Source organism: Haliaeetus leucocephalus, unplaced genomic scaffold (genome assembly GCF_000737465.1).
Source record: "Haliaeetus leucocephalus isolate CR32 unplaced genomic scaffold, Haliaeetus_leucocephalus-4.0 Scaffold384, whole genome shotgun sequence".
Lineage (NCBI taxonomy): Eukaryota > Metazoa > Chordata > Aves > Accipitriformes > Accipitridae > Haliaeetus > Haliaeetus leucocephalus.
Window position 1 is genome coordinate 9113878 of NW_010972820.1, and position 22052 is coordinate 9135929.

Below are 22052 nucleotides of genomic sequence, written 5' to 3' on the forward strand. Positions count from 1 at the left end.
AGTATATTATGGCAGTATATCAGTACTTCTGTTCATGTATGCGTTAGCAAATGCATACAGGTACTACTAGCACTGATGCAAGATTTTACAATGCTATTTGCAAGACTCTGTGCAGCAGAAATAGGGTCTGAGGAACACATTTTAAGTTTTTTTTTTAAAAGAGGTGATTATATGGGTATATTTCATGCCCAGTGTCCCAAAGCAATGCCCATTGAAGTCAATGGTAGCCTTTCATTGATTCCAAAGACAAGTTGTTTTAGAACAAGTTTTAAATGCAATTAAGTCCTTATCCAGGTACAAAACCACTACTGGAAACAAACTTTGATGATTGACCTTAGTCTCTTAAATTGGAGAAATACCAGGGACTTACATAACTAAAACACCACAGAAAAAGTAGTATGATACCACTTTCATCTACTGTTTATTTTCTCATATAGAAGACCTTCAGAGTAGATTAAATAATACAGCATGCAGCTGACCAATATTGTGGAGAATGAATGCAAATGTTGAAATTAATTACACAATAGCAAAGTGGGGACTCACAGGATGAGATTTATTTATGGAGATTTCCACAAATTAACTCTATCAGATTGCGATTTGATTCCTGGTTTATTATCTTTTGTTCCTATTTTGCAGTGAAACTAGTATTGGGTGAGCTATGCTAATTTAGAGAGCTCATGCATTTGGCCTTTTAATACTATCTCTACAGGAGCAATAGTCATTTCCCAGTCATTACGGAGTGCAAAAGTAGCCAAAGGTGCAATGGTTTGTCATCCTGAAGCAGACTCAGAGCAAATCAATCTCCACGTTTGCAGCACAGTCAACTGCTATTAGCAACTATTGAAAAATTAATGTAGTATTATGCATAATCCCTTACAACAGAATCACACGACAGTACTGTTATGGCCTACTGAAGTACTTACTAAAAGGTTTCTACACAACGTGTCATGGATTTTTTAGACTAATGCCCAAGTAATCTTTGTGTTTATGTTTACAAGACAGTAAATTTGCTCTAGATTGTAAGAGGAAGTGCCTGCCTCTGCGGTGGGTTTTACCACCCTTACTCACTGTTGAACGTTACATTATCCAAACAATCCCACGCAGTTACTTACTGTGAAAGTCCCTAAAGCCCTGGCAGGCCTTTTCTTTAGGACACAGCTTATTATTTCTAACAAAAACAATGGACTAACACAAAACAAAGACATTTCTTAGACCAAAACAGACTTCAGAGGCTCAGAGTCCTTTTTGACACATCTGCTGCCCTCTTCTCACAAGCTAATAATGTCCTCCAGTTTCTTCAGCTGGGCTCCCCCAGTGATTTGCTGGTGCAACCTGGGGCTCCTTTCGGGTCTCAGGTATACACAAGGTCAGTCTGCCAGGGTAGTGTTTCGCACGTTTGCTACTGTTATATTGCAGTCATTGGGATTGTGTGGAGTAAGCTACTGTTCAGCGTTAGAGTCAAGTTTTTGGTGAGGAGTAAAATTAAAACAATTTTTTTTTTTTTTCAAGGCACTATGCAATATAAGTGTGGTGAATTTGGTCCTTGAGTCTAGATTTATAAAGCTATAAAGCTTTTTTTCTGGCAATAAGCTGCAATTTCCCATCTTGATAAAAAGGAATGGTGGCAAAGGTTCTGCCTGATTTTGGTGGTAGCTCATGTACGTTCAGTCCCCAAAGGATTACCTCTGTTGTTACAGTGGTACGATCTCCAAATTACTGTATGTAAGCATCTATGCACGTGGTATATTCCAGCAAAATAGTGACTATGACAGTTAGAGATATACGTTTAAATTGCCTCATTTTAACTAAAGAACCCCTGTTTCATGGATGAATGTATCACTTGTGTTTTAGTGCTTACATTCATGATCAAATAAGTATGGGAAGAGAGAAGGGAAAAATGGCTCCCTTCTCCTGGAAGAAAGAAGCAGTGATGTTTCTTTTGAGTCCTTCTTTTTAGTTTTGTATCAAATAGAAATATTTAACATGGCCTGAAACAAAATGAAGGGTATTGCTTGGTTGTATCTTGTTTTCAGATAACTTAATCCTTTCTGAACAAAATTAAAAGAAAACATGCTTCTATTTTGAAGGAAACTCCATTTGAAAACAGAAATAAAAAACCCTTCAAATTTTAAAATTTTTCAAATTGAGTACCTTCCCAAGTTAAGCTGTAATATTTTGTTTAGAAAATATATGAAAAGTTATAACTTAATTATCTTTCCCTTTATTTTGCTTCTATGTCTCTTCCATTATCACATCTTATATTCTGCCATCTCACCAATAAAACTATCTCAAGTCTAACATAAATTTAGTATTTATGGAAAAACACCAACCAGTCAGCTATAATCTGTTGACAAGAACGTTAGCAAAATGTTATCCAAAAGCCAAGAGCAAAATGGGATCTGTTATTTTCCAAAACTGTGTATTTCTCATTGTAATGGTTATGTAAAGAAAAATCACACTGTTTATCTCAAAATATGGAAAATACAGTGGAACTTAGTGTGTTGCTACAGACAGACTGTCACTTTCAAACATACAGGCAGACTTCTACATACACACACAACATAAACTAGGGCTGTTCTCTCATTTTGATAGATCTCTGCCACTTACATAGTGTAGAAATGAGCCTTTAGTTTTTCACAACTATTCACATGTTCTGTGTTTTCCCCTGTGGAAAGAAAAACACATATTCCATCCACTGTCATTGTGAAAAGACTCAGAAACTTCAGGTCCCCCACACAATGCATGCAGATAGTCTTCATTTTAGTTTGTGGTAAGTTATTCAACAAGGATCTGAGCAATATGCATGACTCAGATCTTTATGTATGAAGCAAATTCATTGTGGTTACAAAAGGTTAAGTGTGCTGCCCTACATAACTATCCCTGAAAACCTGAATTTCTAGTTTCACTTGGAGGAAACTAGTTTCTGATTATGGTAAATAAGTAATCAGAACTGAGCTGTGTCACTATACACGTACATTTTAAAAGATATTTTTGTTTCAAGTATTGTTCAAGTCAGGTACTTTCTGCAGTGTGTTAAGATTTTACCTGAATTACCTACGTAGATACAGAAGGCTGTTGTTACCTAACACTTGTCTGACTCACTTGTTGCTGATGGTACTTTGGTGAGTAAGGTTTAAACCAGTACATTTAGCCGTGACCTCTAGTCAATAAATGATGAAAATGAATGTTAAAGTATTCTCTTGGCAAGTACAAACATGAGTGGTGTGATGAACTAAGAAAAGGAAAGGGAAAAGATCTGCAGAGAGCAATCCTTACAGTGAGAGTTAGTCTGTGAAATTGTTTCCTCAAGTAGGACTGAAATCACTGCCAAAGACACATGCCCTGCGGGAGCAGGATAAGCTGGAAACCAGCATTTGCTGAGCAGGTGCAGCAGCTCAGGCAACAGGAGGTTATAGCCCTTGGGCAATAAATGCAGTCCTCAGCTTTGTCTTGAATTTATTTTCTCTTCATTATTGCCTGTTAGCTCTGACTTTCTCCCATCTCTCCCTCCATCCGCTTGATAATTCTACTGTCCTCTCTGCTTTGAATTTTTACTGTCCTGTTTTCTCCCTCCCTCCTGCAGTGTCCTATGCATTCCTTTATCTTAAGCTTTAAATTCCTTCCTCTTAAATTTTGTACTTGTCCCATGCATCCTTCAGTATTTCATAATAAATGACAATGTGAGCTAGACAGCGTTAAAAACAATCCCAGGCATGTTTGTAGAAGAAAGTAAGGAGGAAGGGCTCTGTTTCCAGAGGACCTGAAACCCAGTCTTAGTTTTTCCAGCCTCTGCACAGTGAAAGTCTGCAAGCCCTAGAGTAGTCCTGGACCTTTCACTATGTAGATACTTGTACCATATCTGGGAAGGCTTGCGCTTTTGAAAATGCTCATGAAAGGAATCTTTTGCAAGTTTTTATCTTCATGGTTTAGCCTGACTACAGATTTTTCTGTTGTTTTTTTTTCCAACACCGTCATCGGGTTCACTGTAGACTATAAAGGGAAAATTAAAGCAGCCAGTGCTCATCTCCCACACTCTCCTTCATGCATGCAAGTTCATCATTTGTAAAGCACATCTGTTTCTTAACTATGTTCTATCTGGAAGGCTTTCATCTTTGCAGTGATATTTCCTAATTTCTTGAAATGTCAGCTCTTGGAGAAATGGTATTACTTCCTTAGTCTTATAATTAAGGCAGACTAATACTTTCTATCAGAAGAGCTTGTTCAGTTGCTTATAATTTTTCCAGGCTTTACCTGATTGGATGTGAATTTTTCAGGGTTGATACCAGGCACAGGCTGCGTCTTTCTCTCCCTGAAAGCAAAAAAAGTGGCTCAGAACAATACGAGAAATCCTTTGTGCATGTACTTAGGAGGAAGGGCTTGATATTTGGTAGGGGAGATTGCTATATGAAAAGTCTGTGCTTTTTTGCTATCTAAGAAAACTTTGCTTCAAACTAACCAAGCCTTTGAAAATAAAATTGCACTTCATGTGTGGTAACTGAACATATTCATTAGACTTTGACAGCTGCATTCTCTATTCCTGATATTTTGGGAAAACCCAGCAAGTGCTTGGAGCCTTCCTCTCAGTGCAGAGAGGACGTGCTGGTGGAGCTCTTGGTAAACTTCTGTCCCTGCTTCTGTGCTACTGTTTACCCACAGCAGACTGCAAACCTGGCATGGATTAAAAGCTGGCTCAGCAGCCCTCTTTGTCCTGCATGGATGACAGCAGTGAAGAGTGGTGCATGCAAGCATGTTCAGGTTTCCATGTGCTGAGTAAGGGCAGTGATCACAGGATGGTCATATGATGTAAGTAATTGAATAAGACCCTGGAGGATCTCTCTGTCTCTCGGCCTCTTTAGCTTTCTATGCATCTCTCCTTGTCTTCTGTGACACAGAAGTTAGCAGCTATTGCTCTCCGAATAAACTACTACATACTACACGATGATAAATTCTGTGAAAGGTAGGCCCTAGGCGTTTCAAATTGAACATCCAAAATTAGTAGAAAATGCTTATAATAATGTCTTATTGCCTTAGTTCCCTTCTGTGATGTTTCTCCAGTGTAAAAAATATTTTACAAGCAGAAGTGCCACAAAAAGGAATTAATGAATGTTCATAAAACATTTGGATATTATAGTCATGAACACTATAATAGAGGCTGCTAGGAAATTAGCCATTCATGTAATTTTATAACTTGTATTGAGAGCAGAGACTAAACAATGTACAGTAAATAAACTCTATCTGTGCAATGACAAAACAAAATAGAGGGTAACAATTCAGTGAGCAGCATTCATATTAACATTGTAGGAAGCACTAGATGTGGCCATGTAATTAAAGATGATATCATACTGGATTTTCCTGAAAATAGCTGAATTGATGCCATGAGAGCATATTACTATTGCCATCTCCTAAGTTTGGAGTACTTGACTTTGCAGTTACAGCTTTCTATGACTGTAGATTTTGAGGCATTTAAAATGTAAACTTTATGTATTGTTGAAGCTTTTCTTTATTTGTTTTAGCTATTGCACGAGCTTTCTGCATTCCAGAAGAAACTGGGATATATTTGGTCTCAATATATATAGTATCTATTTTTCACTGTCCTAACCCAACACTTTTGCTCTAATTGCAGGAATTCTTTGCTCTTCTCAGTCTAAGAAACCTTTTCTTCTCCTCATACCCTAGTAACAGACACAGTTAACACACTCCAGTTAATCTTCTGTAGGGCCAGCTAGCCTGTTTGTCATCATTTCTTCTGTAATGGAGACTTCTGGTTGGGAACCACAGGTATCACAACAAACTCTTCCAGCTGCTGAAATTTAGCGGTCTTATGAGATTTACCCTAGCATGAGAAGGTAAATCCCAGTTGCAAGCACTTACAAAAAATGATAATTGAGATGCTCTCATGCCACAAAGTGCTGATCCAGGATAGGATCATTTAATTTTAATGTCTTGAGGTATTTTTGAAAATAAATTTCATGTGACTGATTTCCTGCTATTTCTTCTGTTATGCCCCCATGCTCTTTGAATGACCTTGCCATGTAGTCATTCTCAGCAATTTTTCACTCCTTTCCTCCGCTCTCATTCCTATTGTAATGATCATGATTTCTATATGTGGCTGTACCTTAATGCTGACTCAGATCTCAGGATTTTCCCTTTTAGTTGGACATTCACGAAATTCAGACTATGTCACAGACCTCTGCCTTTAGCCTTATCTTACCTCCAGTGTCCTGCAACTTGAATGAGAAACTGAAAATCTCCCCTTATCCCAGCTACAGCTAGTTATTAAAGCAAATTCAGTAACTTCACATATGACATTGTGGAGCTGATTCTGACTTTGCCCCTATACATATTAAATGTAAGTAAAGGTAGAGGATAAAAGTGGGAAGCTGTGCTCTGGTAAGCCCTATTGGAAATGGATGACATATAGTCAGAACTTCACATCATTTTCTCTGCCAGCCTTCAGTGTGGATAACAAAAGAGCAGTGAGGGATCAGCTGAAATTTCCAAGAAAGCCAAAGATTGTAGCTGTTAATTCAGAGTTGGTGTTTGACTTGGTGATGAAGGTCTTGCCCACATCCCAAAGGGGAACGCACACAGAGTCCTTAATCATGAGTTTAGAGTTTCTGTTGGAGTACGGCTGCAAATTTTTCACCTGGACCATGGTTGGGGCTCTTTGGCTGTGGTTTTTCCAATGCAAAAGCAAGAGGCTGGGTTAGGAGAAAGGAAAATATTAGAGCTTCTGCTGGAAGGGGATGGCACAGTGGCTGTGCAGGGAAGGTTGAGGCTGCAGAAAGGTTTGTCCCCTTAGAACTATTGTGTCTGGCCCGTGCCAAGGGGTCCTCTTCCATGGCATTTGGTCCATGCCTTGTTGCTTGTTCATTTGGCATGACTGAGGGTCGATCTTTGGCAGAGGTCAGCCCATGCCTACGGTTAGGATTAGGAGAGAGATGAATACCAGAGTTCCAGTGTGACTATGGCTGCTAAGGGACTGCCCAAGGAAGATCAAAGCTGCAGAAAGCAGCTTTTAGGCTAAGGCTCAAACTAGGTCTAAAATTAGTGTTAGGGCTTGGATTAGTTTTAGGGTTAGGAGAGTGACAAATCCTAGAGTTCCAGTTTGAATAAAGCTGCAAGGGTCTGCCCAGGAAAAAACTTGTCTGCCAAGAAGTGTTTTGTCTGGCCCATGACTGGGGGGCTTTGGCTAAGGGTCAGCACACGTCTTGCATTAAAGTCCAGAGTTAGCATGTTAGGGATTTAGCGGAGACCAAGCATGGAGCTCCAGTGTAAGGGGCAGGGCGGTGTGGGTATGGGGCTGTGTGTGTGGTGTAAAAGGGCTGTCCAAGGAATGGTAGGCTGCCAAAAAAGTTTCCCCTGAGAGCTTTTTCATCTGGACCATGTCTGGGAATCCTTTTGTTTGAGTTTAACTTTGAGTGTTGGATAGAGTTAATTTCAGGAGAGAAAAAGAGCCTGTAGTTCCCAGATTAGTTGAGATCTTCTGTTAAATCTTCAGTCTCTACCTTGGATGAGCGCATTGCACTGATATGATCAGAAGGGGATATTGCATTAATAGGAGGGAACAGAGGGAAGAAAACTAATTTTGCATACTCTTTTTTCGATGGGGATATTTGTGGGTTTTGTTTTTCCACTGGGGTTTTGTCATCTTCTAGGCATGTTGCCAGGCACTGGAAACTTTACCAGTGGTATAGCATTGCAGAACTTTGCTTCCCTATCTTTCTTTGCTTTAGCAGCTATGCAGCATTTGGTAACCCTTGGCCTATGTTACTCTTCCTCTCTTCCATTTTCCAGCTTGAAAGTTCCTGCCGTATCTTCCTGTTATAACAAAAAAAGTGGAGTAGAAGTAACTATTTTTATTTTAGTGGATTTCTATATAGCAAAGCACAGGTAGACACAAAGCAGAGCCAGGTAAATGGGGCTTTGACATTTAGACAGAGATCAGCAGTGCATTGCACCCTGGAGGACAGAGGGCTTCTGAGCAAAGGTGGTGATGGAGCCAGTTAACACCATCAACTTCTGTTGAACTCATGACTCCATTTTAATTTAAGCTGGACTGAATGGGGAGGCAGGAGTGAGCAGAGGTGACATGATCTCTGTTTCTTAAAGAATTTGCCCTTCAGGTATAACCACCAACATTCAGCTTGATGAAGATTCATCCTGTGCTTTGCTGGAAGAAAAGGATCATAGGATAGGAGTATGGGTCTCAGCAGTGATACTGTCACAGTCAGGGAGCATCCCATGACAAAGCCTGCTATGATCTATAATGATGGTTCTGTGATCTAAAACCTGCCAGTGGAATTGATGGCCAATAGAGATCGGATTAATATGCTCTGAATACCAACAACAAATCTCACTGGTGTTCTAGTATTGGGCATCTGGACCAAGTAAGGACTGTATTTGCTATGGACCTACATCAAGGTCATCTTTTCTGTCCCCAAAGTCCTCCTATATATGGTGGCCAGAAGTGACCTGGAAGTAGCCTGGAGTTTTTAATGAAATGGTTCCTGAGAGCTATGAATGATGGTGGAAACAAGGGATTTTGAGGAAGCTGCTAGAGACAATCCCCCAAAAGCAGATCTGGCATCCATCAGTTGGGGTGTTGGATGCAGTGCTGGCCAAGAAGGCATGTCCCTGGGTGTCACTGACAGAAGAGCACTATTGCTGTGCTGACCAGACAGCTCCTGCTAGAAATGGAAACTTATGCCCAAGTCTGAGTGCGCTTATTTGTGCCATACCTAATCTACTGATCCCACATTTACAGTTGTGACCCAAAGTGATCGGGCTGCGAGCTGAAGTTCAGAGTGAAACTGTGTACGTTCCACCACCTTCTCCTGAACTGCCTAGTGCCAATATAGCACACTGAAGTCAGAGAAAGTGCTGGTTAAGTAACTTGTGCAATGGATAGTCCTTGATGTTTTAGTTCTGTTTTTCCAAGTGTTCTGTTTCAACACCTTCATCTATCTTTGAGCTATAAAACACAAATAGATTTATTAAGGATTGGGTGTTGTTTTGGTCTGACCTTCCTATCCTGCAGAACAATATCTCATGGTAAGCAATTACTTTGATTCATTATTACTATTTAGAGTACTTTTTCCTCTAGGATACACACTTTTGGATGAAGTAAAATATGAAGCCTTTTGAAGCATAAGTTCAATCACTAGAAATTGAAATAAGCCCTTCATGCTTTATAAAAGGAATTTAAACTTCCATTTATAATGGAAATAGTACTTTAAATTCAGATGTGCTTTTGTTAAAAAAAGCAAATAACAAATTAAATTACTTGCTTTGAGGTCAAGGGGTTATTTTTTCACAACCAGCATTGCTTTTGGTACTATGTGATTATTATTGCAAACCCAATGACTTTGAACTAAGAATCCCATATTCAAGTGCTATTAAAAGTAATTTTCATTATATTTTTCTGAAACATTTTAATCAGATCATGTAAGTCAGGCAAATAAGGTAATATACAATATGTGTCCACTTTTCACACTCCGTAATAATTGCTTCAGTTACAGTTACCTTCTCAAATACTGTTGCTCTAATTATCTTATTTTGCAAGTCAGGATCTTTTTAACTGCTAAGTTTATTGGGAGTCAGAACCTACATATTATATATCCTCCATATAGCCTTTAATGGTAAATTCATATTGATTTAAATGAAGTTTTTCCAACCTAATAAAAATAAACATATAATTTGAAATATTTTGAAGTCAAAGGAACAGATACATATGCCTAAATACAATATCCACTTATGTATTTTTTTGCAAAATTGTGGTCTATATTGTAGACATGATTTTACATACACAAGTGTAATACCATTTTAAATTGTATTTCCCAAATAAACCAACAATTTCCTCTTGTTGCATACATTGTATTACTGCTCATGTTTTCAGCTTTAGCAATTTGAGTTACTAGCAGTGTATGTATGAATACTGGGATATGTAAAGACTATATTTTTTACTATTCTGATCATAAAATTCAACCCTCCTAACACCGCATTGGAAGCTCTTTTGGCTTTGATACAAAACGAAATCCGTTTGAAAGGATGGTATCCTCTCAACCCATGAATAAAGGAGGGAGAAAATTAAACACCTCTTCTTATACACTGTTACAAGAATCAGTCCCTTTGGACATTACTAAGTGATATCTTATAGTTCAAGGAGAAAAAAAACCAGTTCAGATTTTTTTCAGATCATATAGTTTGTTAGTTTTCAGATGTTATTCTCAGAGCAGGTGTATTTAGACATTTCAGAAAGATTCTAATTCGGTTTTTAGGGCAAACAAATTTTCTTTGGGACTTGAATAGAGTTGAACTTGTACTCAGTCCTCTGATTCCTTTGACAAGAGCCTCAGTCACGGCTTTGAACATTTATTCATTACTTAGTTTTTTACCTAAGTCTAATGAATGAATTCATTTAATTAATTAGTTGAATTAATGAACACATTTAACTAATTAAAATTATTACTAACATATTCCGGCTTTCTAATGAGATTCCTTTCCTTGCCAAATATGTATCAAGGCCTATTTTATCCAAATCATCTTCAAGTCAGAGGACAGGAATGCAGTCTGGAATATCTGGATTTCATTTTCTTTTGTTAACAAAGCAGATTCAGTGTGGGTTAGCGCCATCTGTATTTGCCTCTTTTTATTTCCTCTTTATTCACACGAAACCATTTTTCATTCCTCATGCTTGCTCAGCCAAGGTGTCACCCAATGTTCTCATTTATTTCCTCCATTCTTCTTGATGATTACAAGCCTTACAGATACTAGAGTAGTTTGTTGATGACTCCTTCTGTACTTTTCACTAGTAATTGACAAATCAGGTAGTTAACTGAATAGACAACGTATGTGTGGTGCGATACGTTAATTTATCTTAAAAGTTTGCATGATAGGTTTAGCTATGATTAATTTAAAAGGAATTCTCCTATGATTCTATGGCATATTTCTGATAACTATTTATCACCATTTGCTTCAAATAAGGGGTGGAGCTAATCTTGGAAAGAGCTTTCTGTGTTTGTTGGATGGAAGCTGAATGCCGCCCAGCTGAAAATGCTGACTCATCTCGGTCTTATTTCCATTTAATTTACACTCGGCACAAAGCAGCAAAAATGCTAACTAGCACCTTCAGAGGAGCAAACTAAAACTATTGCTTGAACAAGTCCTTGTAAACTACAGGGTTTAGTGACAGAGGAAAAATATGTTTTAAAAGCCATAAATAGTAGATTTTCACAGAACATTGAGATGTTTGCAGTGACTTGAGGGACATACTGGTTTTGTTTGTCTAACAGCAGCAGAGCTGAGAAAATTGCCAGTAACTCATTTGAGATATTGACGTGGCAGTGGAAGGGGGAAGGCTGCGGAGTGGTTTACATCTTGGAACCTGAGAGGCCTTCTGCAGTTTCGGGGATCTTTTGACTTTGAAGGTGTCAGGATGTCAGCACATACCTGCACCTCTACATAGTTCAAGTGGCATCAATGGACTTGCCATCAATTTCTGCCACAGTAGCCCTGGCAGAATTTCTTGGTGAATTTTTCCTGGGACAAGACCAGTCTGTCACTTCTGAATTCTCATTCCCTTGAAATCAGTAGGACTCTCCATCAGCAGTAAAATCCAGATTTCACTGAAATGTGTAAGCAATGTTTTCTAGCAATATATTTGTTGTGTAGTTCTTGTTGGCTTTTTTCCCCCATGCCATTGGAATTTAATTAGCATAGCACAGATTATCTTTTAGTAAATATGCAGCATGTTTATAAAAGCTAAATTGTCTTCCTGGTATGTTTCACTGATTGGTAAAATTAATGTATTTTATTTGTTCAGATGGTTTTTTGGCCCAATCAAACGAGCAGATGCCGAGAGACAACTGTCATACCCTGGAAACGAGGCAGGAGCCTTCCTAATCCGAGAAAGCGAAAGTCTAAAAGGCGAATACTCACTTTCAGGTATATTCTAGTTTTCCATCTTAAGCAATGTTTTAAAAATTTCTCAGGTGATCTGGACTTTTTCATTTTTGCAAACAGTAAACTGTGGGCATGAAAATGAAATTAAGTTCATAATAATATTTCATTCCCAGGAGATACATAAAGAAAACTTGGCAAGAGTCATTTGAGTTTTTACTAACATTTATTTTATAGGCTTTGTTTACTAATATGCTCAGAACAGAAATTACGCTTAGTACTTCCAGTGGGCCAGCTGCCTTAAAATAGAAACTATTTTCATGATTAAAATGCCAAAAAATACATTACAGTTGTACACTACTGTTCTGATTAGTACACAAAATAAAAATTAAACCATGTTGGCCAATATCTGGAGTTTAAGAAAATGATATTTCTGCTAGAGCACACCCTTAGGTTTGTATTTATTTGTTTTCAGGGGCAAAATGATAGGAAGATCTTCAAAGCTGTAGTTTAGAATCAGTCATATTTCATTGAAAAGGTAGTTGTAAACATAAAAAAAAGTTAGATTTATGATGATGATGGGTTTTGAAATTTATTTGAAGTCTTTTCTTTGAATCCGAAAGACCATCAAATAGGACACTTATTTGATAATAATTTTACTTATTTACATATATGTACGTGTCATCTTTTTCATGTCATAGATATTTGCCATATTAGATAGTAAATATGGTTGTTCATTGGTTGTTTTCCATGAACATTTTCTATCAAACTTATCATACAAGTGTGAGTCAAGAATATATTGTTGTCCCTGAGACAACAGGGCTATACGCTCAAACTTCTTAATGTCCTCTACCTATATAATTCCATATGCCCGTAAAGACTCTTGATGTTTGTGAATAAACCGTTAGTTGTGACGTGCAGAATTATGTCAGTAAAATGAGACGCACCTTGTGCATAACCAGATTCTTTCATATTGACTCCTCTTCTGCCTGGATGTTCATGTGTCAGTCACCTTCTGAGCATTACACAGAAACGCATTAAGCTGCTTAAGGAACTTCTGACATATTCTTGGCTTCTCTTTCCAAATCATAAGGAAGAGGTATATACCTGCAACTCTTGTGGTGATGGGAGGGTTGCTTTTTATTGCCAAGACAAAGAAATATATGTTGCCCATGGAGTGAAATACAGGGAAGCTTATGAAATAAATATGGTATTTACAGTTCTGGGAGAGTTCATTCCGTAGTCTTCAGTTTGCCCTCAAGGAAGTTTGTTCTTGCCAGGAAGCGCTGATAAGAAAGCTAACATCAGCAAGAAATCAGACTGCTCCTGAACTGTGGTAGAACTGACCCCTGTGCATGCACCCTTTTATTCAAAGACTGTATTACAGCCGCAGACCTTTCAAAATGCCTTCCCTCTATATGCCAACTTATCCCTGTCTTACATGGTTTCAGCTTCTTTCAAGTGTTCTTCATCAGTAAACTGATTTCATCCAAGGACTGGGCTAGACTGATAACAGCGTGGTGTTATGCAGGGAAGGATAGATAGGCCTGTATTATCTGCTTAATGCTGGCACTTGAATACATGACACCTTACTAAAAATCAATGAAAAATCTTGTGCTTGTGCACCTAGGAGCGGAAATGCAATTTCTTTTTATTATTCTCCAACTGTAACCTTCTAGGAGAGATTGGAAATCTTAATTCTTTACCCTGCATTCTGACTACTTCTCTAACAGGACGGGAGCAGTACCTTATTGAAGCTATGAAGTACTGCAGAGAAAAATGCAAGAGAATGAAAATAAGTATTAGGCCAGCATTTGTGGTAGGATGAGATCATCCTGTGATGCTGCTTTTTAATTTTTTCCTTACAAATCACGGATGGAAACTATATCTGATTTAGTATATTTGATTCAATTATAAAAGCTTGTGGTAGACATTTTTCAGGTTTCTGTATAAGCTTATTTGGGAACAGGAGATTTGATGATAGCTGATAACAGCAAGATATGAAACCGTCGGTGTGGATTTCTTCCATGCTGGTTTGTTTGATGAAGGGAGAGTGGTGCTGAAGGACATAATATACGCAGAGGCAAGGCTCCAGCTGCAGGAGCCAGCACTCCTTCATGCACCAACACGGGTTGTCCTCTGAGCATGTATGCATGTATATATGTGTCATCTCAGATTTATTAAACATTTGTGCTCTTTTAGGCAAAGAAAGAGAATAAACTCTGCAGCAGTCTGTAGCGAGTGGGTATTAATGACATGATTTACCAGTGCTGCTAGATCTTTTAGCAGCTTCCCAGACTTGAACGTAATTTAGTCTCGACATGCTACTTCATCCTGAAGAGCTAAATGTTATTTGCTGCTTACTGAATAGGCTTGACTGAATGGCGACTATTTCTGTTGTCCAAGCTTTTTTGCTTCCAACCTAATAGTATACATAATGGTCTAGATATTGTATGTCCATAATCTCATTACTTATGCCTACTTTTGGGAGAGCTAGTGTATTCTAAAGCAAATGATGAAGTGGATTTTACTGTGAGGAGTATTAACTGGAGGGAAGGTTGTTTAGTCCACCAGATGCTAGGGAGAAGCTAGTTTTTCTGACTCTCTCCTCTTTGTGCCGTCAGAAGGAGTTATGAGACAGCCAAAGCTGAGGCAGAAAAGCAGTGTTTTCTTGAGGAACAGTAGTTCAGAACTATTTCTCTTAAAAGGTTTGGAATAGCTTCTATCTTCGTGGTAGCTGATACACTGACAGGGGAGAAGTCACAACCTGATATTTTGGAATATGTCCCTAATTTCTGTAGGACTGGTTAGGTTTGCTCTGCCTTCTATTGCTGTTTTGGTTTCATTCCAGAGTAGATGATAATGGCTAGAAAAGTGACAACCTGGCTTTCAAAATTAAGGTCTTTAAGAAAATATTGTAATTCTCTGTCCAGCTTAACATTTAAGCGTAATAAAGCTGAAAAGGAAAAGAACTAGAAAAGAAGGAGAGATTTTTACCCGAGCACCCATAAACTGATTTTATGAATTTCATGCTTGATTTCATACTCAAATGGGCAATGTATAAGAGACTTAATGTTAATGAGGGAGACAAATGGATCTCCTTAGGAAAAAAAAAAAGAAAAAGAAATAAACCCTACCTTTCATTTAAATGACACTTTTCACTTCTAACTTGCCTTGATGGGAAAACTCACAATTTGTAAGATTTAGATGATAAATGACTATTTAAATTAAAAACAAAAAGTCATGTTCGGGAAGGTTTTTCTCAGCTGTGAATGGTTAAATGGAAAGCTCATCAAACCAGATAGGCCACTGAGATATGTTGTTATCGTTTTAAAGTGTTTGACATTTTAAAAATAGGTTTTCCCATTTTAAAAATGCACATGTTGTCGACAGATTTTTATGTTGATGACTCCAGCATCTGGTGTGAAATGTATTAAATTTTAAACATGTTGGTGCCATCTTAGACATTGCCTCTTTTTAATTAAAAGCCATAATTTAGATGTGCTCAGCTTAATTGAGTGTCATTGCCAATGATAGCAGGAGGCTCTCTACTTCCCCCCTCAATGAATAACGGTATCTGAAAGACTGATTGCATTAAATGACAATGTAAATGGTTTGTGTTTTCCTCCATTTTTTTCCATGCTCCTAAAAAAGATTGTGTGGTTTCCTCTAGGCCAGATTGGCTTTCAGCGTAGGGAAAAACAGGTAATTGCTTAAGGCAGCAGACTGATAGGAGTGGCAGAATCATGGCCATAGCAGGAGAACGATTTTGGATCAGCCCCTGCACCCCTTCTGTGCTGGCGAGGGTGATCTCCTAAGCCACTCTCCTCCCACATCCACCCTGGGCATGGAGACCAAGCACAGCTCCTGCTGGCGCTGGGGGAGGACTGCTGGCAGGAGAGGTGCTGGGACGCTGGCCATAATGGTGCCTTGGTGTCTCCATGATTCATCTGGTGAAGGTCTTGACTCTGTGGACGCCACCATAAATTTTGCTGGAAGGAGCAGTGAATTATTTTGTTCTCATCCTTGGGGTGGCAAAATCTACTTCTGCATGGCCCAACCTTATGAAGGTGGGAAGCAGGGAGAGGAGAATGCTTCCGTTAAACTGAAACCGTGACGAGATCTGATGGGGAGCTATGATTCTTTTGGGACGGGCAAGTTGAGGAGAAAACCACTGCAGTCTTCAGACCCAGCTGCTGTCAAGCTGCATGAAGCTGAAGTTGTGATCCTGTCCTGTTTAGCAGTCTGGCATGGACGCAGGGATGACGGGAAGCACCGAGGGGGTTATGGCTAGCTCTTCCCTGAGTGACATGTGCTCCGTGTCGCGTTGGGCAGAGGAGCCGCAACATGCCGCAGCGCTGTGAGTGTGTGGTGCAGGACTTGTACAGCCAGACTCAGCCCTGGGATACAAGTAAACAGCCTCCTGTCAAATACTGCACTAATCTCAGCTGCTTATCACGAGAAGAGATGGTATCAGTGCAGAAATTTCTCCAGCTTCTCCACACACATCACTGCCTGACCTGGATACTGCCAGTCGTAAGGCTTCATACAAGGCTCATTTAAGAAATTAGAGCACATCCTTCAAACCGACTCTTGCATTAACATTAGCTGCTTCACAAGTAATAATTATAATACTGCTAATAAATAAAGAACATAGTCAAACTACTATCACTTGTGATATACAACCAAGACTGGATTAACATAGTCATCCTGTGGGCCTTTTACTCAATGCATCATAAATAGCAATTCATTTGGCCAGATGCGCTTTCCTGTGAACATTGGAAAAGTCATTGCATTTTCAGTCTGTTGTTACTGAATTAGTCTTTCCTTTGTTTTGCTTCAACCCCATTTCCAAATGACACACCACAAAAATATACATGCATTTTATAATTGAAAAATACTAATTACAGGTGTTAAATTAAAAAGAAATGGCATTTGAAAAGTGTGATGTAATTATCTTTTATACTCCGGAGTTATATTTACAAATATTCTCATTTCTGGTCCTCATGTAGAATTATAAGTTCTCAGGTCTCTAAAAATAGTACCTGTGGCAGATAGAAAAGCCCCTCATATTTTCAACAGCTCCTCTATGCCCTCTGGTGGCCTGGGATGACAATCGCACAGTACAGTAGAAAAATATTTGATCCTACATGCTAGTACTTAAGCAAGGAGAAGTTTTCCTTTTTAACTTAATCACTTAAATGGTGAGAGAAATTATACTTTGTATCATCTTTGTTAATTGCATGCAATCAATAATTTTCTATAATTTTTTCTACATACAGTGTGTAACTGTGTATTCTTCTGTTATTATAACCAAAGGGATTGCCAAAATTCATGCAGTGTTACAGTGTCAAGATTCTATCAGCTATAATATCTCCAGAGGAGAGCAATAACGATTTTTTCAATAATTAGATTTCCAAATGTACCAGACTGAGACTGCTTCTAAGATTGAAAAATATTTCCATTAAATTATTTAAGTAAGACTACCCACCAGTCCACATGACCAAATTGAATATGTTTGCTGGAATTTTGGCTACTAAAAGGTGCACTGTGGAGTCAAACAGCAGAAAGCCTTTTCCCTATGCCTCCCTTTTGCTTTTCAGAATTTTGTCATGCATGCGGGGCCTGAGAAGGGGACAATGGTAATCTCGCAAATTGATGGGTGTGGGAGAAGCGACCTGGCCTATTGGGAAGGTGTAATGTTGGGTGATGAGGACCAGGATGACAACTGGTGCATCCTCCTCCCCTTGAGAGCAATTTCTCCACTCATCATGGCAAAGCACTGTGTTGTGTCATTAAATGTAGGGTGGGATACCCTTCTGATTTCCGCCCCCCCTTTTTTTTTCCTTATTGCTACTTGTCTTTTTCCAAAATGTGGTGCTTCACATTTAGTCCTGCTCCAGTATTTCTCCTTCTGGACATTCCCCGGACTCACTAGATAATTCCCATTCTCCTTCTTGGCTCAATTCTCAATCTCACTGGCCCCCATCCTAACTGGGCAGTCTGTGTTTCTTCACCTTGCTTCCACACCAGTTCTAACAGGTGGCAAACCCCCCGTCCACACTTTAAAATACTTGTCTCTCACTTAATCTCATTACAGCTTGGTACCGTTCCTTGAGCTCTAATCATTTTTCCACGTGAAATTCATAGGATCAGAAAACCTCCTTCCATTGATGCATGTATCTTCTGTTTGAGATGCAGAAAGTTTATCCTACTACTTAAACATCTTCCCTCTTAAGTTATGCTTTACATGGTCAGGATTCCTCATTATCAGCTAGGTTCATTGTGGAACCCTGTTAATATTAGAGCATTATTTATTGCTGTATTTTAAAAATATTTATTTTATTTTATTTATTAATGGTACAAAAAATACTTTTTCCCCACACCCCAGTGGATTGTCTCGCACACTCTCTGGGTTGCACGCACTCTGCTTTGGAGACCACTGCACTAAGCCAGGTATGACGGAGACATCAGAAATGGCAGTTACAAGCCTAATAGTCCTTTAAATAATGCACTAGGTGAGTGACAGTGCATTTTTTGTCCATCTCTGGACTGCTGCTGGTCCAGGTCTAGCCCTGGCATGCAGTGGCCCAGCCTTCTTTCTCACACCTCTAGAGAGTGCTCTGACGGTCACAGGGAAGGACACTGTGGGTGTCATGACATATGGGTAAATAACCTACAGGAGTGAGGAGAGAAAAGTCTTGTTGATTAGGAAACAGCAGATTAAAATAAAATGCATTTCAATTGAAAGGGAGTCATCAGCTACTCAAAACAGAGCATTATTGGCCTGATTTTTACATATTCCAAACATGCACAGAACTCAATAAAACCCATGGAAGATGTGAGTGCTTTTCAGAGAATCATGGCCATGTTGATGGTATATCTGCTTGCTCTAAAATGTTTGCCAGCCCAGCAGCTGCTATTTGGAATGTTAACATTGATAAATGAAATATTAAAAACTGATTAAATGATTACTGTGAATTAGATGCTCCTGGCTGGTTTTGGTGTTCTAAAGGGTGGGAAATATGAGCTGCCTCACAGAGGAAGTATTTATGTATTTTGCATCAGTTCTTATGGTGCAAGCAAGAATCTCTGGACGTGAATGGTTGAAGACTGATAGACTAGGTATGTTAAGCTCTCTAAACAGTGGGCTTTGGTTTGAAAGAGATTTTTTTATAGTTGTCATCTCTGAAACTAAAATAATTTATTTTAAGGTCCTCATAAATGCATTTAGGAACCTTATGATGGTTTGGCCATAAGCTACACTGTACCATTGCTATAATTCCTGGAAACTTAATATGTTTAAATCTTCTTAGTTTTTGATGGTGTATCTGTGAAGCACTACAGGATCAGAAAGCTGGATGAAGGAGGCTTTTTCCTAAGCAGAGGGAAAACTTTCAAAACTCTGAATGAGTTTGTTGACTATTATAGTAAGAACAGTCATGGCCTCTGCGTGGTGCTCGGAAAGCCATGCCTGAAGGTAAGAGTGGATGCTACACGGTGCAACGTATTTTTTGTAAGCTAACTCATCAGATATCAGTCAGAAGGTGTTAACCCCATATCTGCTTCTACTATTTCAAAATGTTGATGATCTGCTTATTTTCAGGAAGTTCTGGGTAGCACTGCAGTTTCGTTCTTGAAGCTGACGTTAATAATAAAATACCATGCCATTTTGAACAAATCAGCATGTGGCTGGAGGAGAAAAGATGCCAAATCATGATTTATGAATAGCTTTTTATAAATGTATATGGAGATGAAATCTCCAGCTTCATAACTCTAGCTGTCCATAAGTAATTACTGAGGCAAAACCACAAGGTTAAGGCAAGCAATATGTTACTGTTCAAAAAGCTTGCTAGAGGGATGATTTCTAATTTTTACTTTTAATGGCAGGATATTTTCATTAGAGTAATTCTTATTTCTAACAAAAAGTACCCAGGATGTGGGCTATATTTTATGTTCTCAGCTCACTTTCTCACATATGTGTACTCTAAGGAAACATTATTTACATCAGTTGCGACTTTACATAGCGTAGTTAACAATGACTTGTATATGCTGTTGGAAAAACATTAGAAGTCTCAATTACTGTATTATTTATTTTCTTTTACCAGGTACAAATTCCAACTACGTTTGATTTGTCCTATAAAACTGTCGATCAGTGGGAGATAGACCGACAATCTCTGAAATTTTTGAAAAAATTAGGATCTGGTCAGTTTGGTGAGGTGTGGGAAGGACTGTGGAATAATACCACCCCAGTGGCAATCAAAACATTAAAACCAGGTATGTGAATTACTCTTAAATGCTAGTAATGTGAAATGTTAGCAAGGGTGCTCCTTTATTTTTTAAATGCTACTGAAAAGAGAGCCTATCCATATGTACAACCGTTCTTAAAATCCATGCACTTAAACATGAAGGTTAGTAAAGCTCAAGGTCCAGGTATTTGGCATTTTGAATTACAATTTTATACAGTCTTCTGTTTCCATGTGAGCTGAACTCATTCAACATCTTTATTACATGAAAAAGCAAACCCAGCAAAGCCATCTCTTTTGTACAATACTGCTTGTATGGAACTGAATGTCTACATTTCATCTGTAAGTGAGGTAATCTGTTTACTACTGGTTTGTCATCTGTAGAATTTCTTCTAGTGATTAGATGCTATAGTATAATGATTTCTTTGGTAATATAGAAAATGTACAATGTTAAGTTTGTATTTAAGAAGTGCTTTAATCTTGATTGAATAAAATTTCTCAAAGTTTTTGATACACAACATTAATACCCAATATTTGCATATAATACAAGCTTGTTACTAATACAAATTTTAACATTTTTCTTAATTATCTTTCATTAACTTGAAGTAATTTGTGCATTTTAAATTGACAAAATATCTGCCAGCAGATGGCAAGAACCACAGGTGGTAGCCTGGACGATATATGTGTTTTTTAAAAAGAGGTAGCAATATAATGAGTTGTGGTTAATTGAAAAAGCTTGTTTTGGGCATTAACGATCATGTTTCAGTAAGCAGAACAGATTCAGATCTTTGATTCAGAATAACAACAATATGCTTGAGGCCTGCTTCAATGGTCTCCTGAATAGGGAGGGATTTAAGCGTGTGTTTTACGGCTATCTTCTATCAGGATATTGTTTGTGTTTTGGGACTTGTAAATTGAAAGCAAACAAGCACCTTTTTTTCTCTGCTTAACTGAAATTAGAAAAACTGCTCAGACTAAAGGCCTTCTATAAGTCATGTGAAAGACAGCATACTTTTTTCAGTGAACTGATGCATCTCCCTAGTGACCCAGTAAACCATCTTGAAATCTCTTTGTCCATTTCCCTTTCCTAAGACGGTATCCACTAAGCCTATACTGTTTGTGACAGGGATCTGTATGCCAATTTTTATTGACTTCTGAAACCGCAAGTCTGAAACCGGTCTTTTTCTCCTTGTGTCTGACCTGAATTTTTCATTCTGCAGTACAAGCCCATTGCCTCTTGTCTTACACACCATGACTAAAGAGTACCTGTTGTTTTCTTCCTCTTCACAGCAGTGTTGCACATACTAGAAAACTATCATCAAGTTCCTCTTTGGTCTTCTCTGCTTTAGGTTAAACAGCTCAACCAGATTCTTCGTGCAGCTCAGATGTTTTAGATATCCCATTGTTTTCAGAAGATCTTTACTAGGCTGTTTTGAGGTGGTAAACATATTTTTTCCAAGTAAGATGCTAAAAGGAAGAACAAGTCTAGATGTGTAAAGAGGGGGATTTGCTTCACATTTCTGACATGTTAGACCACTGTTTAAACAGTCCAATATGATGCTTGCCTTTCTTCTCCATAAGACAACGTAGTTTGTCCATCTGAGTTTACTTTCCTTTAATGATTTAATGCGACATCTGGATAAGTCTGTTTTATTGCAGAAGACTGAAGGGTCCTTACTAAAGTGTTAAATCTCTTAAATGATATTTAAAGAAGGAAATAAATGAAGCTGGGATGATGAATAAGACTAAGCTATCCTAAATTTTTGTGATATTTTCTTTTAGAAATTGTCTTTTTCTTTCCCCTTCAAGAAAATATGTGGCAATTAGCACTCTAGGAAAAGACTTATTTCTCATCAAACAAAATAATTAGATTTTGAACAAATTGCAATGCATACATTTCTACTT

The 22052-nt window shown here is 38.3% G+C and overlaps 1 protein-coding gene across 1 annotated transcript in view; it reads left to right on the forward strand.

Moving 5' to 3' along the window:
- FRK (fyn-related Src family tyrosine kinase) overlaps nucleotides 1-22052 on the forward strand; it is a 51775-nt gene that overhangs the window by 10997 nt on the left and 18726 nt on the right. Inside the window, exons 2-4 of the mRNA XM_010573437.1 lie at nucleotides 11825-11946; nucleotides 19218-19381; nucleotides 20010-20178. Coding sequence (XP_010571739.1) covers nucleotides 11825-11946; nucleotides 19218-19381; nucleotides 20010-20178 — 455 coding nt within the window. The remainder of the gene's footprint in view (nucleotides 1-11824; nucleotides 11947-19217; nucleotides 19382-20009; nucleotides 20179-22052) is intronic.